Raw genomic sequence first — 17,207 nt, 5'->3', positions numbered from 1 at the left:
TCTAATACTCTTCAGCACAAAACAGGAAAAGCTGAATACTATCACGTTTCTTTTCCAAATAATTTTAAAAACATCTCCCAAGAACGGCATTTTCAGAGCTAATTTCCCTGCTGAACTGCTTCACCACAAATTTTAGATTAGACACAACACTGGATGAAATCACTTGTTTCTCACTGGAATTAAAAGATACATCACTTAGGAGTTATTTCCAAACCTAAACACTTAGCAAAATATATTTGTGGTCCTGCATTTTGGGCCACAAATTTGGACAAACATTTTTAAAAAGCAATTCTATTACATGGAAATGGACACAGGTTCTGCACCAGAAAGAACAAGTCCTTAATTAATATAACAACTACCTTTAGAAGCCCTACACAGACAAACTCCACCAAAACAGCAATTTTGCCCCAAAAAAAAAAAAAAAAAAAAAAAAATCTAAGCCTTTCTTTGCTGCTAAGCAGAGGCCACATGCACTCACAATTATTGCAGTACTACTGATGGAAGGATCCACTCCTCATGCAATTTCTATTGAGGTGTGCTAACAGACAGGGTTACATAATAAATACCCCTCTTGTTTCAGGACTTCTAAATTAGTTGTTGTTTTCCTATGTTTCTCCCATTGGTCATGGCAAATAATTTATAATTTCTTTTTTAAATTATGGGTTTTTTTGGGTTTTTTTACTTCATAGCAGGTACTTTTAACACTAGAGAACAATTCACATTACATTAATATTGCCAGAGCTTGTGCTCTTGAAATAACGTGATGCGCTAAGGGGCTTCCAAGCTACAAAAACCTACATTCTCAGAAAAGAGAAAGGAGATAGTTTAAATTAAGCAGATTCCCCAGGGGTCTATGAATCTGAGCAATTATAGCTGGGAAGACACACAAATTTGAAATATGTTCCAGTGAGCTTCTCATGGAGTGCAGCCCACCCCGTATGCAGCACAGCCCAGCCATCCCTACATCCACACTCTCTCCTATCACTCTCTGCTTTAACAGACAAATGTCCCAGGCAGCAAAGCCTGTCAGCTCAGCTCATCATTTGACATGGGTCTTCAGCAGGAAAGTAAACTATAGGGCTATGACACAGCTATAGAGGCATTTCAATAGGATTACAGGAGTCACCTCCATAGAGCTTCATAAAACCTGCACCAGCACAGCACCAGTGCTACCAGCACTTTCTGAGGCACAGTCCTTCTAACCAACAAAACTGCTTGAAGGCATTGCTGAGAACAATTGGGGAGTTAAACCTCAGCTTTACAAAGAGTGCCATCTGTTCAGCATACTTGCAGTGAAACCAGCGGCCTCAGCACAATCCACAGAGAAGATGCAGCACCATACTCAGTGCTGCCAACCACAAACTGAATGAACACAGACCCTAAATAACTTTCTCATGACTACTTGTAGTGATTAACATCAAGGCACGGTGGTGGGTAAATGTGCATTGCCCTCTGTGATGGAGAAAAAGATCAGGACAGGCAGAACTCAAAACAAGATCATCCAAGTTAACCATACTGAGGACTCCCATAAAAACTCAGGACATTACACACCTGCTAAAGACCACATAGGGTTTAACATACTCTGCACTTTTAAAAATGCTCTAAGAATTCAGTCAAACCAAACACTGCTAAGAGGACAGACTCATCCCAAACAAGCCCTCTGGGGTATAGACCGAAAATTGTTACTTCACATCAAGCATCCAAAAAGCTAAGCAAGATCCATTTAAAAAAAAAAAGAGAGAGAGAGAGAGAAGAGCAAAGTGGGAAACCAAACTTGTCAATAATGTTTAAAAATAAGAACTTCCCAATTCAGAAGAGAATGTGATCCAGCTTGACATCCTGCATCACTCTGTGTGCATACGCGGAGGGTAAACCATTAAGACAAAATGAAACCTAAATATTTCTGCACACATCTTCACACAATTTGTGAAATGCAAAACTTGAGCCACAAAGCAGCATGAAGAGGTTTTCAAAATAGCTGCCTCAATATAAAAGTTAAGTTTGAAAAGCTTGGCAGAAATCCCTTTTCAACCAACCACACATCAACTGACCATAGGCTCAAAGGCAGCAGCCTGCAAGGGCACTTCAGGGAGTCTCACTCTTTCTATTCTGAGACTGAAAGATGCTGCAGGCAATAGCAATAGTTTCACTATTCTCTCTGGTGTTTCCTACACTCTACTTATTTTCCAGAAAAAAAAGAAATTCAAATCTTGATCTAAATCCTACAGAGATAAGTGGGATTAATGAGGGTTCACTTCAAGTTACAATTCACGTGGTAGCACTATGCTAACATCATACCTCCATCCACAGACACCTAAAATCTGAGGGGACATTAATGTAGAGAAGGTGTGGTTCTTTATCTGCCTTTAACCCTCTCTGTGCTGAAATCAGACATCTTTACTCATAGATCCTGAGCAATTCAGAGGGAAAAATACCATGGCCCTCATGGCCTTTTATCAACTGATACAAGGGATCACTGCTACACAAGGCAGCAGTTGATGGGAATTTGAAGTCAGTCACTGGAGCACATAAGTACAACTCAAATCTTGGCTGCCAACATGCAAGTAGAGCACAAGGATTTATACAAGCTACAATGATGCTGTAATTATTACAGTATCTTAGTTTCAAGTGTGTGCAAGTAAAATAACATGTTCATTTCTTAGTGCATCAAATTTCCTGCACAACAGTGAAGTCAGACTGCATTGACAAATAACATTTTTAAGGGCCAAGTCCTATTTATTCTATTTTAGTTGATTCTCAAGCTTCTTTCCATGTAGAAACAGTGTGAATGAAGGAACAAGCAATGGTACAAAATACCTTAAGTATAGATTATACAGCACATACCATTATACAACTCAGAAACAAATAGGTAAATTTGATGGTACCAAGGATTAAAGGGAATATCCAAGAATTTTGGAAATACAAATCATCTTGTTCTGCTAAGCTTTACCAGTTAAAAATACACTTTTAAAAATGCCTTGCTTTTTTGGGTATTTTTGGTTTGGGTTGGTTGGACTTTTTTTCAGAAAATATTTAATTATAGCAACAGAGTCTTTGTTTGTTTGTGGTTTTTTTTTGGTTTGTTTGTTTTAAGACAATCATACTTTAATCTCTATATGATTTTAAATAAATGTCAGGGATAGAATGAGCAAAAAAATAAGTACTGGCAGATGAACTGAATTCCTATTAACCAACTATAAAACAAAATTCTGAATGAAACTAAAGGCCAAAAATATTTTGGATTGTAATATAAGACCGCTGAACCATATCTGTAGGTCTGCAAGAGCATTTTAAACAGTACATGAGTGGCTTTCATACAAATTGCTACAATACCTCTATAGTATGCAATTTGTGTCTAATGTTTCATATTATGAATATACAAAGAAACAAATACCCTACTAATAGTCCTTCAGTGTTTCATGTTACCAAATCATCCACTACTGACATTTAGTGTGGGATGACAGAAAGGGTTATTGACCGATATTTTTCCAAAAGATATATTCTCACTTGACAATGTGGTGAACTGAAGCCAATAGCATTCACTGAGCTCTGAGAGAACACCTTTCTTTTAAATATAAAAATTCAAAGCCTTACTATACAGATGTCAGTTCAGATTGCATTTTACACATCATAAGTCTCAGCAAACAGCTCATATTTCACAATGCCTCAAGTCTTAAACATGACTTGTCAAAGCAAAATAAGAGGAAAGAAAGGTAGCTCCAGATGATGCCAAAAAGTGCAGGGGAAGAAATTAACAGTCATTTGATAAACTGCATATCAATTCATACTTCTCTGTGAAACAGAATTTTTGAAATACTGAAATAATGCAATGTTAGGCAGTAATACACACTGATATGAAGTATTATGGAATGAGATGGAAGTACTGCAATGCTGTTTCACAGCAACAGAAAGGAAAAGAAAAAATTCAAGGTTTTTGATGGGGGATTTTGTTCAGTTTGGTCTTTAAAGACCTAGAGGTACAATTTTAGTATTGGGGGAACGAGTTCAAAAACTGGCACTTCTACATAAACCAAAATTTAAAGAAATTAAAACTATTAGTGATCTAATAATAAATATTCCTCTGTACTCAGATACCCACACAATCAGGGCACAAGCCAGGACTTCCCTGCCTGCTCCAGGCAGTGACACACTCGGGTCTGGGCAGTTGCTGCCCTCTCTCCTGGCATGTGGCAGCACACAGAGGGGAGCACACTCCAGCAGCTTTCCTTTCAGCCACAGCACTTGTCCTGTTCCCCTCTGGGTCAGCTGCTGCTCAGTGAGCCAACAGTGCCTCAGCAGAAGGGTCTCCTCTACTTCACCAATATCAAACCGTGCCCTGGCAGCCCTTGGTGGCCTCTCAGCAGCCTGCAGTGCTGCTCCCAGTTAACCCTGTTCCCCAAAACCCACTCCAGTTAAAGCCAGGCTCAGCCCTGCCAGCTCCCCAAAACCCACTCCAGTTAAAGCCAGGCTCAGGTATGCCAGCTCCCCAAAACCCACTCCAGTTAAAGCCAGGCTCAGCCCTGCCAGCTCCCCAAAACCCACTCCAGTTAAAGCCAGGCTCAGGCATGCCAGCTCCCTTGCATGGCCAGGCTGGATGCACCACCACACTCCCTGCAAGGTCTGCTCCTCAGCCCAGCAGCTGCCTTGTCTCTCTCTCTCCTTGCAGCCCTTTCTCTCCTTACCCTCAGTATTTCCTTCTTTACAACTATGACTTCATCAACTCTTTTGACCTTCAAAGGAGAGCGGAAAGAGATGCATGTGAGAAATCCAAGACCCTCTATCTCCCCAGTGCACAAACTGAGCTGCTGTTTTCTGCTAAGCCAGCCTGATGTGCAGTGCTGCAGCCAGGCAAATAACCCACACCTCACAGGCCTAAGGCAGCACGTGGCAGAGACTGGCATGCCAGCAATGAAAAAGCCACTATCCATTATCATTTAAGAATAACACAGCATATCCAAGATTGCTTGGGATAAATATCAAAATTCTTAAAGTGTCTTGCTTGCTGATGCTCTTTCCAAATCAGCTTCCTAACTTCTTATGACCATTTTCTCAAGTTAATATTGCTTACCTTGATTATATCCTCCTAATATATATATATATAATATATATATACTTTAACCCTTTTGATTTCTTTTCATGAGCAGTCATTTAGCTTGCCACTGTCACAGGTCTCCCACATTTGTCAGATACGGCTCAGGAAAAAACTTGACTTTTCCCACATGACATAGTAGCGTGCCATACAAAGACATTAATTTATATCATCCACTGCTGGCAGATGCTACAGCCTCTGTGAGAAATCAGCACAAATATTTTCTATTAATGTATTACATAGCTGCCAGCACACCAAAATTTTGTGCAGAAGGGAACATTTGAGACACCTCTTGGCAAGGTGCATATGCTGCATTTAATAAAAATAAGCTTTACCATAGAGTACAACTAGAGTTTTCCTTCCCCCAACAAAAAAGAATCAATGTGAATCAATTAAAATCATTACATCAGTTTTCAAGAGCTATTTTCTTCACCTTCCTCAGGCAGAAAGAATTACCTAGAAAAACCAGGTCACTACTTTTTCATCAGTCTTTTCTTAGAACAAAACAAAGGTCATATTAAGGTTTTGCTTTGAGCAAATATTTGCTCAAAATATTTTATCAAGTCCAACACATATAAGATATGCATATGTACATGTAACTTACACATGGATAAATATACCTTTTCTGGATAATATGTCTTATAGAAAATATAGTTTTAATTTAAATTGAGCACAGAAATAAACGTGGTGAAGATGTTCAGTGGATCAAAGTACCAGCAAGCAAAGAGATGAAATACATTTGAAAAGCTAAAAGGTTATTTTTTAAATAACAATTATTTTAAATATATGTGAATATACAGTAATATTCAAATAATTCAAGAATATGGGGCACTTAAATACATCTCTTGTTTCTACACCGACAAAAACGGAACCAGTTTCTAAACTCTTGTTCAAGCCCAAGAAGTTTTACAGTTTCAGAGAAAGTGCATTAATCTAGATGTATCTTTGTGGCACTTCCTAGCACCTAACATAACAAGAAAACACAGCACACACACCTTTAGGGGAGCTGCACTCGGGGCAGGAGATCAGGGTTGTCAGCTGGGGGGAATGGGGAAGCTCCAAGCCAAAGGCAGGATCAGAGGAAACAGAGAGGTTTGTCTCACTCAGCACAGCCACATCCTGAGACTACCTGATACCACTGGAACCAAGAAAAATAAACTCCTGCACAAAAGCTCTGTCACCACACCAAAATACGACACGGATGACAAAGATAACCAACTTCCTCTGGACAATATGGTCACACCAAAAAAAGTAACTCCCTAAAATTAGAAAGTATTTGAACTTTTAATACTAAGTGAGGGATATTTTGTTTATTTTTATTAGAATAATAGGAAATAGTTATTTTTAATATTTAATCTATGTCAACATCCCCTTTAGGTAAACTCCCATGCCAGTATTGCATTAAGTGCTGTTTTCCTGTTTAGCAATCTCTCACAAGTTAACTAAATGCCTTGCAAAAACCATTTCAAAACTAGCTTGCAAAGTATTAAAGATAAAAGATATGCATTAAACAGATGACATCTTCTGCAAATCCATTATAATCCATTGGTTTAGGTTTTACATTTCTGGTGATAAATTACTTAAGTTCATGTCTGATGATGATTAAACATTAGGATTAGTATTTTCTGTTATGGATCACTTCTATTTTTATTACTTTCACCAGCCTACATTAGCCAAGGGGCAGCATCTGAGGCAAGTGAGTAACTACAGTGAACAGCTCTGATGACACAGACTCTGAGTTCAGTGCTCCATCCTCTGTCTCACTGTCACCAGGGACTGATGCTCCACTTCAGGGGAGCCCTGCAATACACCAGCACACCCCCCTTACTCATTTAGCACATTCCCTCTTCCAGCTCCATTCCCTATAGCTACAGTGTTTAAGTGTCTGGTTCCTGCAATAAGACCACTTTCACAATGCTAACTGAATCAGGCAGGCTCCCCTACAGGTAAAGGCCAAAAGGTATTACCTGATCCATCTCTTACATTTCCTTTTCTGATGGCACACACACAGGTTGAAGTAACTCAAGTTGTTAGCTCATGGGAGTTCAAACAGCAAAGTGAGTTTGAGACTTGACACAAAAGCCCTTAACAGAACAAACATTTTTCTGCTCTGTTCAAAGTAAAAAAAAAAAAAAAAAAAAAAAAACAAACAACCCTGGACATGCATGTCCCTGAACCTGAATTTCCAACCTCATACAAAGCCCATCTGTAATTTTTCACAGGGGACCTCACACCAAGACACACCAGCTTCTCACACAGGAGCCCAGCAGCACTGAGCTGGCAACCCAGAAGAGAAAGGCTCAACGCTGCTTAGCTCTTATATATGCAAGGTTTATACTTTTAACATCTGAGGCTCGCTTTCTGGAAAGTGTAACTGACTGAATCAGCTTCTGTTCTTCAAAGGACAACTTCCTCTAACCAAATATACACATTTTCATAAACATACAGTGATGCAGATGAAAACATCCAACATTCAAAGGTTCAAGCCCCAATGTTTTACAGCCTAAAGCCACTGAGACATCTCTCTTTCACAGGCATTATCTCCAAAAAGGTAAAGGGGCAGAATCCACACATCTCAAACACAAACAGCCCACCCACGAGAACAGCTGAGGCACAAGGTGCATGGCTGGTGATGGGACAAGGGCATGTGGTTCCCTGTGGTAGCCAGCCCATAAAACACACCCCATGCCATTTGGTCAAGCACCTTCGTGTTGCAATGCTCAGCATCATCAATCTCAGTTTCTACTCCTGCCCTGGCAAAGCAACAGTGCTGCTGTTTGAATCAGGCTCCACCAAAAAGCAGCATCTTGGCACCACAGCATCAGTCACAATCCCACCACACTTTTGATGTGGCTTATAAGGGGTTACACCAAGGACTACAGGGCAAAGCTGACAGCACCACTGATGTGCGATCCGCTACATTTAATCTGAAAAAATAAGTATGTAACAAAATTGAAGACTTGATATTTACATCCGATGACTGACAGCTCCTCCCAGGTCTGCCTGAGGCACCACCTCTCACCTTCCTGCTCTTTGGAGCTGCTGCATTTGTAAGCAGCCCCCAAGACATGAAAACTTGGTTCACAGAAAAAAAGGCCTGACAAACATCAACTGCAGTAAGAGACAAGGCCAAAATCAAACAGTCTGCCCTCAATGAGGGCCATTCATGAAGCCTTCATCCACCCTTCTCAGTCTCTGTATTGATTAAAAACTGTGCAGTAAGAGTCCCCTGACCCATTCTAGGGCTTAGTGGAAGAAAACAACATCAGATCAGAGAGTACAGGAGCTGCAGCTCAATTCCAGAAGATCAGGGATAAGTGCCATATGAAGTTCAAACAGTTCAGTTTAGCAGTACAGGCACAGCAGCACTTTGACACAGACTGCAGGCAGTGGCCAAGACAATTTCCATCCTAATGCTAGCCCTGCTCTGCCTCCAGTGCCTGTAACTCATTACCCCACAAGGAAAGGTGAGCTACCTAGTGTTTCTACAAGACCCCAAGATCCTATGATACAGCAACTTTATGATGCAAATCTACTATGATGCAGTGTTAGTCTATTGACAAGTACTGTTCTGACAAAATTCACAGCTTAGGGCACAACTCCAAGCACATCTCACCAACTGAATTATCTTCAAGCCATGGAGACGTCTCCAGAAGCTCTTTACGGTCTCAGCCACAAATTACAAATAACCAGCAGAATTTCAATTCCAACAGTTTTTGAAATTTACACTTGAGTGATTGTTTCCAGCAGAAAGGGTGCCTGCTGTCCAAAAACCCCACAGAACCTAAGATCACCAAATCTTGAACTTGCAGAACACAAAGGTAACATTCCCAGTAAATTCAACACTCTGTAGAGTTGTCCATTCTAGATTTTGATCCAGCAACAGTTTCCTTTGTTTAAAGGGTAAAATCTGTATAGGGCAGAGAAGTGCATCACTGAAGAGAGCAGTCTCTAGCACTGTGGAGTGCAGGTACCTCAGGAATGCTATGGTTCAAATATACTTAGTGAAATAAATATTAATCTTGATTCCCAAAACTGCTTTAACAAAGAAGACACCAGGTCATTTTGATAACTTAGATTCAGTGGACAGAAGGAGATCACCATGGTTTTAACTCATCAAAAATGAAATTAAGTAAAAGTGATCAAGATAATCAACATTCATCTAGAATTCAAGCTGATGCAATGAGTTAGCCATCTCAAAAATACCGTGTAATATCATGACGACACATTTATAGTTCGTTTAAAAAAAAAAAAAAAAAAAAAAAAAAAAAAAAAAAAAAAACACAAAAAAACTAATATAAACCAAGGCTCTGGTCTAGCAAGTGCTGGAAGTCATAAGCTATAATGGTGCAGAGAAAAAATTGAACTGAATTTCTACCACTCAGAGAAGCCCACCCTTTGTGCTCCATCACCCAGATGAAGCATTGCCTCAGCATGTCATTCAAGGAGGCACTTGAGCTCTCAAGTACATGGAGATAGCCTCTGTACCATTCACATCTACTGCGAGAGCCTCAGAGCTTTTACTCTGACTAGCTGAACAATGTTTTTCCTTTTTACACGCTGAGCTTCCACAAAATGCCACCTTGGTAGCAAGAAAAGACATAGCTAAAAGAAAATTAATAGGAAATAAAATAACTGGGTTTGCAAGCAAACATCGACAGAGACACAGACAAATTAGTATATTTCACTCTATTGCTTTTTGCTAGCATGCTAAACGTGAATGGCAGTTTGTATTACTATAAATCAAAAAGAGAACCACAACACTGAAATGTTCCAGTGTATCTGTTTCTCAATGTTTTAAAACATATGACAGGCTCAGAAGTTCGTTTCCTTCCACACAACATCTGCTTGGCTGCCACCATCTCTGCCGAGGCATAGGTGTGCATGAAGCAGTGACAGGAAGTCAAGTATATATAGTCTCTTCTTGAATTATTAATATAATCTTATCTCAATACCTGAAACCAACTTTATTAGTCACAGTAACAAAACATCAGTCCAAACTAAAAATCGCATTTAAAACAGGACTGAATTAGGAATTAGACTTGGGCATTAAATAATGGTTCCAAATATCAACTTTAAAAGCCAAAAATAAAAGGGCCTGAAAAAAAAGGAAAAAAAAAAATAGTACTACACAGGCAACCAGCTCTCAAGAGCACAATTTCTCATTATTATCAGTCCTCTCCATTCAACTCCGTCGGTCACCAAAAGCTGGGAAGAGCAGCTGACGGCGCTATCAGGGCTTCACCCGCCGCTTCCCGCAGCCCCTGCCCTGCCTCGGCCTCCGCCGCTCTCCCTCCCCACCCGCGTCCCCAGGAGGAGACAGAAAGTAGAAGCAAGAGGTCGTTTGATTTGTAACCCGCTCACATTAAACAGTAACGCGCACAGATGTTAAATCGCCGGCCCTGGGACTACAGCGGGAGCTCCTCCTCAGCACGGCCGGGCCCGGGGCTCCCGCCGGTGCCGGAGCCGCCAGCCCGTCCCAGCGCCGGGCCGGGCCGGGCCGAGCGCGGGCTGGCGCTGCAGGGCGCAGGGCAGGTGCGGGACGAGCCCTGCCCGGCTCCCCTCACCTCAGCGCCCGCAGCTCCGGGCTGCAGCCGCGGGCACAGCCCGCACCGCCACACGGCAAAGCGGCCGAGGGAGCCCGAGCGCAGCCCGGAGCACGGACACGGCAGGCACCGCGGCAGGGAGCGGCCTCACCTGGGACATCTGAGGGCGCAGGTTGATCTCCTTGAGGTTGATGGAGTGGCTGCGGAGGTTGTTGAGCAGCTGGCAGAGCAGGACGCCGTCGCGCAGCGTCTGCGCCAGGTCGAAGACCTGCGCCGTGTCCCAGGTCACCCGGTGGTTGGGCGGCAGCACCTTGCAGCTGATCAGCCACTGCCCGCACTGCTTCCAGGGCTCCATCCCCGCCACCGCGCCGCGATGCTGCGGCCGCGGCGGCCCCGCTGCGCCCTCCCGGCACCGCGCTGCCGGCCCGGCCCGCCCCGGGAGGCGGCTCCGCGGCTCCCACCGCCTGCACGGCCCGGCACGGCCCTGCACGGCCCGGCACCGCCCCTCGAGCCCGCCCCGAGCCCGCCCGGCCCGGCCCCGCCGCTCCCGAGGGCGATCCGCGCAGCGCGTCTGCGAGGGATAAACGCAGCACCTGCGGCACACCAGGCGAGCTCTGACAGGCAGGTGCAGACAGCAGCGCAGTGGCATGTTCTGCCCGACTGTCGGTCCTTTGTCCTTTCGCTAAGCAAGCAGCGGAGCGCTCAGAAGAGGTTCGAGCGGAATACTCTCAGCGACTTCTAGAAACGACAGAGAACGCATCATGGCATAGCATTGGTTTCCCATCTGTTCTCCCCTAAAGTACTTTGCAATTACTTCAACTTTATTTACACTTTAAAAAATGTTTAGGAATATGTAATAGCTTCCAACAAGCATTTAGACAACTTAAAATTTTTAAAAATGCAAGAGATTTTAAGTTACCAAGTGTGACAAACTGCAAAACCAGAAAACACAAGCGCCAGAATTCACGACTTCCTCTAAAACTGAAAAGTTATTATTCCTTTTTAATTTTTGAAGCAGTCCTGGAAACAATTAAAAAAAAAAAAAAAAAAAAAAAAAAAAAAAAAAAAAAAAAAAAAACACCAAACAAAGCTTAATAGATAAAAAAAGAGGTTTTGTATCCTTTTAAAAGGTATTAAAACTTTCTTTTAACCAAAGCACCCTCTAAAAGTACTATTAACATTTATGCAAGGGGAAAAAAAACCACCGCTACACACAGTCCAGGGTAAGAAAGCCTTCCAATAGCAAAACACTAACATGGTTATTCAAGATAGTCCACAGCTATTGCTGGTTTCCACACCTTCACGGTTTTAAAACCCTGATACTTATTGCTGTCTGAGCTTGGAATAATCCCATAAATCCTTTTAATAATTTCTGAAAGAATTAATACAGATATTATGGGAATTAATTTCAGAAACTGAGGCCTAGCTAATGATTTGCATGTTTCAATAAGGTCAATATGCTAATTCACTTTTTTCCTTTCTTTAAACAGGCAGTATGTCTGCTATTCCAGGCATTTTCCTGAGCAGCCACTGGCTGCAGAACATGCTGAGAACAGCTCACCATTTTGAATTGCATGCACCCAAAAAGACAAAGAGAATCATTGCTGAAAAGGTAGGATCCATCTCCATGATCTGTAAGAGCTGTGCCACTGCCCAGCAGGGATGGGAAGAGGTAGGTGTGACTCCTTAGAAGGCACAAGTGCTGGGAAGGCATTTGTTTCCCCTCTTAGGGATGCACAAAAGTGCAAACATCTGGCTTAGTTTTCAGCCCTCTGCATTCATTATTGGGGCTGGCAAACCAAAGAGGCTCCGGGTCTGATCAGTGCAGCAGGAGCTCACAAAACCTCCCTGATGTGTCAGAGACATTTTAACAGCATGCAGACTCCAGTTAGCAGCAAGCAGTTTTGCATGAATTAAGAGATACTCATTCCAAAGGACTGGTGATAATGCAGCTGAGCTCTAACTCTTTAAAGTAATCTTTCATGGGAGAGTCTGACATAAGGTTGAGTTGCCTCAGTAGACCCTCCTTCCCAGCAGGTCCCTCCTGCTCCATGGCTACCTGGGCAGCCACAGCCATGCAGCTCCCACTTCTCAGGAAATATGAATTCTCTGCTTAACAACCTCAGTGCAAACTCTGGCTCACCAGCAAGAGGTACCTCTGCCTCCTCAGCCCAGCATTTGGTCATTTTATGCCTGAACAGCTGGAAGAGAGGGCAGGTTGCAACACAAACATGCTATCAAAGCATCAGACTGCTTGCAACCAAGCAGAATTAGAGAGAACCTAATTCCCAGTTTAAAATCAAAAGGGATTGAAACTAACAGTTTGCAGTGTGATCATTTGGATATCATCATCCATCAAAATGAACATAGAGCAGTTTGATCAAAGCCACAATAAACACTCTCATAGAAATATATTTTTATCTGTGACATGTATGAAGTGATAAGTGAGTAAGAATTCAGTTGTGCCCACAAGCTATCCACTCTCAGGCTGACAACAACCGTAACACTGAAGCAAAAGCTGAAAGCAGAAAAGCAAACTAGATAAAAGAAGCAGAAAACCATCTTCACTACATTTTACACATTCCCACTTCAGCTGCCTCCAGCCAGGATTGGTGGTACAGCACCCTGAAAGCAACATAAACAGTTGGGATGCCTTTGCAGAGATACAGAAAAACTAGTGCTGTTCTTATTCATACATTGCAAAGAAAAACACTTCAGGCTAGCTGCTCAAAGTAATCTAATCTTTTTTACATAGTTAATAGGAGCAATCCAACAGTCCTTAATCCAAAATTTACATCCAAATAATACATATGCTTTAAAGGGGATGGTTGAAGTTCTAAATATCTGAAAAATATGCACTGCAGTTTTAAATTGTTTCTAAGTCATAGGACATTATAGTGGAATATTAGAACCAAATTTTGCTGAAAACACACTAGTTTCTCTACTGTATCTCACGTAATTAACTGAGCAACATTCTTCCTAATGGAGAAGAATCCATATAACAGTACAAATTCCAGTTCTCTGAAAGAATTACATGTTTGAGAGAAGGGAAGGGACAAATGGATTCAAAGCCAAAAATTCATGCTCAGCAGTCTTGGTACAGCAGAGGGCAGAAATATTTGCACATTCACTTTCCTACTCTCAAAAGTGTTCTTTAACAATTTTCTTCAGCCTCCTACATTGTCCTCAGTCATTTATTGGAAGGGGTTCAACTTTTCTTTCAATCCTAAAATTTGTTTCTGTTCAAAAGCTACTTTTACATGAGCCTTTTTTGTTGGTTTTTTTTTTTTGTTTTTTGGGTGTTTTTTGTTTTTTCGGTTTTTTTTTTGTTATTAATAGATTTTTTAAAAAAAGAAAAAAAAGAAAAATCTATACCTCAAATATGAAGTGCTTTAAATGAACCAGTTGCTAAAGATATACTGGAAGTTTGTCCAATTTCTATGCTGTTCTTCTCCGTGTACCACACTGATGTATCTGGATTGAAGGAGGGGCTGATTTACAGTCACCTCAGTGCATCTTCCACAGTTTCACCAGGACTGATCTGGCAGACAGATTTTCACAGTGTTCAATCTAGATCACAAACCTCCTTTTTACTGAAGTTAGCAGAAATTTGTCCCATTTTACTATCCAGAATGCTATGCTGAATTACTAAAATAGCACATTTGATTTCCAGAAGGCCAAGTTTCATCTTTCTGAAAAACATTCATACCAAAGGAGAAAGCTGTTGATGTGCCACCTGTTTGTGATGAAAAATAGGGAAGCCAGACTCAGGCAGCCACTCACCTCCTGCCAGTGGGAAGCCATAGCATTTATGATAAGGAAAACACTTATGGGCAGGCAAAAGAAAGGAAATTGTCCTGTGCTACTTTATGTATTTTAACCAAGATATCAAAAAGGCTTCCTAAGAATCCAAGCAACTTGTTATAGTAAATAAACTAGTAACCTTCCTCCTGTTTTTTACCCCTTTCCTCATGTTCATCTCCATTTCTCATCTTCCACAGGTTGTTTTCAACAACCTGATGAGAATTTCAAGGCAAACCCAAATCAGATTACAGAATAGAAAAAACTCCCCTCTTCTCTTAAGACAGAAGGAAGAGAGGTGCTGACAGAAATAATTCTGTGGGGTCAGCTGACAAGAAAGTGGTATTTTTATCAGAAGTCAAGGTGTTCAAGTGCATAAAACCAAGATATGGAAAGCTAGAAAGTGGCACAAGCCCCAAAGCAAGGACAAGATTGGGGGGGAGGGGGGGTGTTTATGTTTTTTCATAGTCTATTCAGTATCCAGAACCAAGGATCCAAGAATCCAGAAAGGTTTTCCTGCATGAAAAAAGGGATCAACTGCTGAAAGTGTGACCCTTACAGGAAATACTGTGCACTGGATGAGGTCTGTATATATAGAAAACCAAGAAAAAACTTCACATTAAAATAAAAAGTCTCTATTTACCTAATGTTTGGAAAAACTGAGAAGCCCCATTCACGAAATACATACTCAGTGAAAGAATATTTGGAGTAATGTTTGTAACTCTATTACTAATAGAATATTTATTTTAAAATTACTGCTATTAGGCAATTGAATTTTTCATATCCTGAAGGTACAATTTACTAGCAGCCTCTAGTCTCATGCTGTGTTAAGTGCTAGAATAAATAGGGCAGTCACACAAAATCTGAGACACTGTTCCAGTTTTCCATTTGCAATGTTAAATCTGTATTTACATACTAATCTAAGTTCAGTAAATAAAAGTTGTCTTTTATGCTTACAAGTCAAAAGTATTAATACATTTTAATAACAGAACATTCAGATTTATTTTTAGAGAACTCAGCAGGCAAAATATTGCTAAACACTCAGTAGGCAGTGAAGCTTCATCTCTAAAGTAACCCATACTTGTCTCACCTAAAGAATAAAGAACATAAATATTTCAGAACATTCTGCTACCTACTTTTTTTAACCTTTTCTAAGTGAGTGTACCTGGTTATTATTTGTCTAATGAGGCTGGGCCAACACTAAACTGCAAATCAGCAGAGATTTAAGAGATAAGGGGCTCTTTATTCAGGACATTAGGACTGAATTTGCAGCAGCATGGACAACCATGCTAAACTAAAGTAATAGGGGCCATGGAACCTTCACCTTCAGAAAAATAAAGCATCACAAGCTCGGGACAAGAATCCTCAGATGTCCTCTGAATATTGCATACATCCATTTCTGCAGGCTCAGTTTTAGACATGGTGTGAGACCCTGCTCCCCCAGGTGCCAAGAACATTTATTCTGAAAAAAAAATAAAGAGAAGAATGGCCCCCGTTAACTAACTGCCTCTCTTCAGGCAGCAGTGGAAACTGGACTTCCTAATATCTGAATAAAGACAAAGAGCCACACTGAGAAGTTTCTAGAAGTTCATTTTCAGGTATGTTGTATCTTAAAAGAGCATAAAACTGCGGTGGAAATGACAGAAGTGGCTTTAGTAGCAGGTGCACTTACAGCTTAGATCATATTAGCTGAGGTCAGTGGTCCATGTGGCAAGCCCAAGTTGTAAAACTATTTCACCCTCTCTCCATTTTCCTTAAAAAGCTATACCAGGGTTAAAATAGGAGTGGAGGTCCTTTACTGCCTGAAAAATGTCATACAGTTAACTCTGGCCCATCTATAAAATTGTTGGGTTTTTTTCTGTGAGCCACCATCTCATCCTCGAGAAAGTGAGGGATTGCCAGAAATCTCACTGAAGAAGTAGAACTGTTCTTCTGGAATGCAACAGTAAAGCAACACTCTCTGTTAGGATGCAGATTGTATTGAAGGCACAGTGAACACAAACACAACTTGCCTTAAAGGGCTTGTGAAGGCAATATAGACTTCAATCCAATAAGCCAAAAGTCTAACCACCCCCAGGCATAGCAGAGGTGTCTGCTAAAGGACTGATCTAATAGGCAAACCTGAGAAAATTCAGTATCCAAACATCACTTATTTTGCCTCCCATTTTTATTCTTCCATGCTTCCTGCAGTCTTAAATCACTGCAACTTGGACACAAGGTTCAACCAAAGAAGAAAAAGCTGAAATTAAACCACCTGTGCACCACACTGCAGCACTTCCTCCATCCTGCATAAAAGGCCACTTCACAAAATAGCCTGAAAACGTCAATACCCCAGGCACAATTTTAAAGGCAATAAATGCTTATATGATATCAAAAGGCTTCAGATCCAAATTAGATAAACTGATGCAAAGTATGGGGGGCTTTTTGTGAGTAACAGAAAGACACAAGTAAGACCAGCACAAATTCAACCCCAGCAAATTCTCTCAGCATGAACTGGAGCAGAATCTGATGCTGCAATCACAAAAGAGATACTTTCCCTTGCTCCAAGGGAGAGTTGTTCCTACTAATTCAGTTCCCAAATTGCTGTGTTACATTTCCTCCTCTGCTGGGTTTACAAATAGGATGTACAAATGAATACAGGTGGAATTACAGAGGCTGATTTGCTGGCTCTTACTTCTCTTGTTCCCAGGGAGGCACCAAAGGGCAGATGAAGCGTGGGCAAGAACCAGGCAAAGGTCTGGCAGCAGAGAAGCTGTCCTGGCATGCAGTCC

General features: G+C 41.3%; 1 protein-coding gene across 1 annotated transcript in view; it reads right to left on the bottom strand.

Annotated features, from left to right (window-relative positions):
* The window catches only part of VAV3 (vav guanine nucleotide exchange factor 3), a 138,772-nt gene extending 127,714 nt beyond the window's left edge, over positions 1 to 11,058 (bottom strand). Inside the window, exon 1 of the mRNA XM_056497388.1 lies at positions 10,787 to 11,058. Coding sequence (XP_056353363.1) covers positions 10,787 to 10,990 — 204 coding nt within the window. The 5' untranslated portion in view covers positions 10,991 to 11,058. The remainder of the gene's footprint in view (positions 1 to 10,786) is intronic.
* Positions 11,059 to 17,207: the final 6,149 nt, after the last annotated feature.

This window comes from Oenanthe melanoleuca, chromosome 8, assembly GCF_029582105.1.
Source record: "Oenanthe melanoleuca isolate GR-GAL-2019-014 chromosome 8, OMel1.0, whole genome shotgun sequence".
Lineage (NCBI taxonomy): Eukaryota > Metazoa > Chordata > Aves > Passeriformes > Muscicapidae > Oenanthe > Oenanthe melanoleuca.
This window is presented reverse-complemented; position numbering and strand designations above follow the sequence as displayed.